General features: G+C 32.8%; 1 protein-coding gene across 1 annotated transcript; it reads right to left on the bottom strand.

Annotated features, from left to right (window-relative positions):
* Positions 1-1,098: 1,098 nt before the first annotated feature.
* LOC107953353 (serine/threonine-protein kinase 16) lies at positions 1,099-5,667 on the bottom strand. Its single transcript, XM_016888641.2, has 6 exons — positions 3,993-5,667; positions 3,181-3,323; positions 2,831-2,974; positions 2,366-2,551; positions 2,050-2,174; positions 1,099-1,709 (listed from the first exon to the last, which is right to left on the bottom strand). Exons 1-6 carry the CDS (start codon positions 4,204-4,206, stop codon positions 1,484-1,486), a joined length of 1,038 nt encoding a protein of 345 aa, XP_016744130.1. The 5' UTR covers positions 4,207-5,667; the 3' UTR covers positions 1,099-1,483.
* Positions 5,668-5,874: the final 207 nt, after the last annotated feature.

Below are 5,874 nucleotides of genomic sequence, written 5' to 3'. Positions count from 1 at the left end.
AATAGTTGCTTTGTTGTCACAAAATATTTTCGTTGCTCCTTTTTGCTCATGTTGAAGATCTGCTAACACTCTTCTTAGCCAAATGGCTTGACAAGCTGCTGAGGTTGCTACTATATACTCAGCTAGGAGTATATTTGGGAAAAACTGAAGCTTGTTATTCAACTAAAGATCAGCCTCTTATATAGGCTTTACAAAGCAACAAATCTCAATAGAAAAAATCATATCTCAACAGAAAATTATAACAAAAACAGAAAAAATAAAGGGAACAAACTACGCACAACTCAACCAAATCTAAATTTAGAAAAAAAAAATTAACTTTGAATCATTCTCCAACATGCCTTCCATTGTCATCCTTAGTTTGAGCTCTCACCATGCCGTAAGTTGCTCGATTCCTTTTCTTTATACATATCTCTTCTTTTGGGGTGTACAAAGAAAAAGGTTTTGTAAATTCTAGGATTCTAACTTCAAATTTGCTTGATGCCACCTTTATAAGAATATTTCATGAATCAACTGAGTTAAACACTGAATTCATTTGACATCGTATCATTTTGTTTCTATTCACCTTTCTTGGAGAATACTGGAAGGTCTCCATTTGGTTACTTTGGTGTCTTGGATTGTTGTACTAATGGTTCCGTAGAGTGTTTAAAAAGCACCAAGGCTAGCCAATGGCAGGGCTTAAACTTTTAATCTAGCTAGTTAGATGAATCCATGAATCTTGACGAAAAAATGGGTGAAAGTATCAAGGAGGCCTTTGTATTAAAAGTTAAAATGTCGTATAAGAGGGTATTTCATAACTTATATACTCCCCATTGTCTTCATTAGTCTTTGTTTTCCACTTCTTTCCATGTTATAAGTAAGTTATCATAGTTTTTGTTTTCCACCTCTTTCCATGTGCTGGGTAAGTTCCCGTGTCTGTTTTACTATCCATGAAAACCTTTCGAAATTCAGGACTGCATCTTCCAAAACAACCCCTACCTTAGGATTCGAATCTAAATTCTCTTTGAAATCATCCCAAAATCAAATGACCTGATTGTCTTTACAAATATATGTTTATGGCAGCATCTCCGATGAAGCTTGATTATACATTAGAGCATAATATGAAAATATAATCTTTTAACATATATAGAATCAATGTACACATATCGGATATTCACTCGATATTGCAGAACTAAATGACTAATAGCTTGAAACACTCAGAAAAACTGGGATATCTGAAACATTAAACTAAATGGATAACACAAATTATTGAGGTTTTTCTATCAAATCGAATCATGAATGTAGAAATCTGGACTTCAATAAATTACAGAACATGACGTCATATAGTTATCGACACAACTAAGACAGCTAAGTCCAAACCATGTAACATTACTAAAGAACTGCTATTGCTTTGATAAACGCTGTTCACTTCCGGAAGTATTTCAATGGACTTAACTTGTATGCATTAATGGTTGGAATGCTCTAATCTTCACTCCCCTATATGGTATCACTGTGAAAACTTTGAGATCAACTTGTCTACATGAATTATGATATCATCTATCTGTGGGCGAACAGCAGCCTGAGGCTGAAGCATCCATGTCACAAACTGGTGAAGAGCTTCCGGATATGGTGGTTTAGGTCCAGCTGGCCACTTGATCTGTGCATTTATAATGGCCAATTGTAGGCTTCCTCCGGATTCTCCAAGTGCGTACTCAAACGGAGATACCCCATACCTACAACAAATGGCAATTAATAACATAATAACTACATAATGCAAACGGTCTATGGTTTCTTTAGCTTGTTTCTGGATAGCATTTACATTACATCCAAGATGCAGAGAGACACGCATGTAACTCCGAAAAATGATTTCATTCCAAGACTTTAGGAAGGAAAAGATGGAAATTCAAAAAAAAGGGAGAGTTTGATTGAAGTATCATCAAAGAAACAAACCACAACTTCATGTGATTATAAAATGAAAGTTGAAGGACTGTGAAATTACAGAACCAAAAAAAAAGGAAGAGTTTGTAAAATGAAAGCAAACATTGTAGAAGTGCATTTATGAGTGTTACTTACATTATTGCATATAAAGTGCATCCCAAAGACCAAATATCAGTTCTCTCATCAATATCTGCATCGCTTGGGCAATCCCACAACTCAGGAGCTCGGAAAGGTGCTGAACAATGCTCAGATGCCCATTCCTACATATGAAACCAAAATCCACCATCAGCATTGTAGAAAAGGCACTGAGCTGATATACAGAGAAAGTGTCTTAAAATATTCTATTCAAACTCAGGCAACGTAAGCAACACAATTGGAAGTGCTATATGTGATAGGAGAGTGTAGTGTAAAAAGACTTGGAATTGAAGAAAAATAAAGAAGAAATAAGTACCTGAAGCTGGAGTGCCTCAGAACGAGAGCGGATTTGTTTCCTTGCAGGACGAGCACTCCCGAAATCCATCAATATAGCAAGTGGTGCTTGCCCTTTTCTTCGGGTTAAAAGAACATTTCCTGGCTTGACATCATTATGTGCATATGGAGGAAGAAGACCATGCATATGTTTGAGCCCTGCACACAGCTGCAGATATAATATGGCCCGGTTAAAATGCTTACAATTATTTCTAATCAGTTATAACATCAATAAATCCGAAAAATACAAAAAAAGAAGTCAAGAGGGGATCCTAAAACATTAAATGAGCAAATATTATAACACTGAAGCTAGATGGCAAAGTCTAAGCAAAATCCATGAGATACATTTGATTACTTGTGTCGCATAGTTACCAATTTTTTATTGAGAAATATTATAACATGTGGAATGGGATTGCATAGTTCAAAACAGTAAGATAGTTTTACTCACCTGCCGAAATATTTGAAGAACATCTGAGGTAGGAAAGAATTCCTTTTTAGCTTTCATAGCATTGGAATTGTCCAATAATGTTCCATCCAAATGAACAGGAAATAACAAATATGCTTCATGATTCCATGATCCTTCTTGTGTAGGCTAGCCAATGAAATGATATTGTTTTAGACAAACACAATTTTGCATTAAAAGTCCTTCAAAAGAAGAAGAAATGAGCCATCAAGCGAAACACAAGAGCATTTCGAAAATAGTTCCCATTTTAAGTTTTACACCAACCTTATAGGTAAATGAGCCGATAAATTCAAAAACATTTAGGACACAAGAGAATAAGAGATCCGAATAATTACCTTAATGGCAATGATAGCATGATCAAGAAGTGGAAGCAGATTAGGGTGACTAAACAAGGATGAAACACGGATCTCCTCACGAACCAATTCCAACTGCTCATTATTCTGAATGAGAACTTTTTTCATTGCATAAGTTCCATCATCTACAAATGCAACCCAAATTTAAGATGTAAATCCAGATTAAAGATGCATAAATCGGAATCTGTTAGGCGAGCAGTCAAACTGTCATAGACCAAAGACAAGATTCGCTATGAAGTATGAAATTCTATGTCCAAGGCCTTCGTTTTTTACAACATAACTGAGATCAAAGATTAAAGGGATATCCATAATTTCAGGTCTATAACTCCAACAAGAGTTTGATAATCACATAAAGTTCCACCTACTTACCTATATGAATTCAATTTTATGAGATAATCATACTACTATTGTGGCAAAGAAGAAAAAAGAGCACACTTTTAGAGATCCAAGTCTACATAATAAGCCGAAACAAAATAACCCCACACAATTTACCATAAATCTTCATATGAAATACCAAAGCTAGCTTCAATTTTTCTTAGGCAAGAGCATTCAGTAGCAGTAAGTTCACAAAAACTCGATTAATTTACAACAAAAAGAATTACATAAAACCCTCCAAACAAAAGTCAAAAACAGAATCATTTAAGACCAAGAAGCAAAGGACCAAATTAAAAAAAAAAACCCCAAGATTTAGAAAGAACCAGATCATTGAAAAATCATTGAAATACAGAAAAACCCAAATCATAAAATCCTCAAAAAAAAGATTAAAAAGATGAAATTTTAAAAGGGGGACGAACCAGAAAGATGAGAAGGGTCCTTGACTTTTTTGGCTAAGCCAACAGATGCAGCTGAAGAGGCGTCGGATATGACTTCCTTCACCAAATAGACATAAGCGAACCCACCTTCACCCAACTGCCTCACGATCCTGAACCTGTTGTCATTGATCCAAACGTCCCCTCCACCATTTACGGCGTCGTATAAAGCATTCAACCCTGAAAATGAACACCCCATTGTTCTTTTCTTTTCTTTCTTCAACTAAAAAAGAAAAAAAAAATTCCTTTTAGATCTTCAAGCTATCATTTTGCTATTAGAGTTTAGTCAGGTTTTGAAGCATTAAGAAGCTTCTTGTGGAGACTCTGATTTTTCATTAATTTTGTACTGGATCTGGGTTGAGTTTGACACTCCAAATTTTCATTCTTCCACTCCGCCTATTTGGAAATTACATTTTAGTCCTTGTACCTTGTGGTGATTTTAGAGTATATCTGATTTAATCCGATCCGTCCATTTGGCTGGCTAAGTAGAGAGACACATAAGATGAAAAAGCTTTTATTTGGCTCTTAGGTTAAATGATGTTATTATTCCTTGTATTTTATGAAAGTTATAGATTTAATTTTTATTTGGTAAATTTTAGTCCTATACTTTTTAAATTTTGTTTGGTTGAATTCAATTATTAGTTTTGTATCATGTGTATAGTTGTAGATTTAGTTCATTGTCTCTAATTGCATCATTCTTAAGTCATTATATTTTCTATATTTTGAAATCTCTGACAATCAATAGTATATTAATTAGATTTTTAGTAAGTAATATAAAAATAATAAGCTGACACGATATTATATTGACGCATCAGATTTTGGAAATAACAAAATTTTATTTGATAAGTTTAACAATTAATATTTAGTAAAGACTAAAATTTAAAAAGGTATAATAACTAATAAAAGTATAAGGATTAAATTCATAACAATAACAAATTTTAACCCAACCTGGTTATATACATGGTATTTAAAGATTTGGGTTTAAGGTCATACCATTGAAAGGTAAGACGTGTCACATACCAATACGATATAGCATATAAAATTGTATTTGTGGATTAAAGCCCCACCCTCAAACATCTTACCATATAAACTTTCATGTCACATAATTAAATAATATACAAATTGTTCATACCCACGTAAATGCCATGCTATCATACAGGCTTCATTCCTAGAACTTAAAATTGCATATAATTATAGCAAGTTAATACGACTCTAATTCGATGCAGACTTTAACTGTTTGTAGAATAAAGATTCAATACATTAAGCATATCTCTATACTTAATAGTGTTCATATGATTTTTAAATTACCTCGAGTTTAACTTTAAAAACAAATCAATATATAACATGTACATATTAATTATAAAAATTTACAAGAATCTATATAACATACAAATATAGACAAAACATTTTAACATAACTCTTATAATTATTGCAATATATTTTTTCAACTCCGACATATAATATCAGATCGTTACATTAATTACACTATTATCTTATTTAATAACGTTATCCATTTGTACTCTGTTATTATTCTTTATCTTATACCATTATTCTATACTTCTCATACTTTCTTTAAATCTTATGATTTAGCCATCAAATTATTATATAATTGACTTAATGCACACTTTAGGTATTTAAAGTATACACATTTTCCCATTTTAATCCTGAAATATACACATATTATCATTATGAAATTATACTATCCACCACACCATTTGCACAAAGTGTATGCCCATATGTTGTACACATTGTTTTTTATTTTTATTAGCATTTCAATCATATTCCATCTCTATTCTCACCAAGTTTATTAGTACATTTATCAACGTTTCTCTTTCAATTCATTCATCATACATACATACAAAGTCCC

Source organism: Gossypium hirsutum, chromosome D07, assembly GCF_007990345.1.
Source record: "Gossypium hirsutum isolate 1008001.06 chromosome D07, Gossypium_hirsutum_v2.1, whole genome shotgun sequence".
NCBI lineage: Eukaryota > Viridiplantae > Streptophyta > Magnoliopsida > Malvales > Malvaceae > Gossypium > Gossypium hirsutum.
This window is presented reverse-complemented; position numbering and strand designations above follow the sequence as displayed.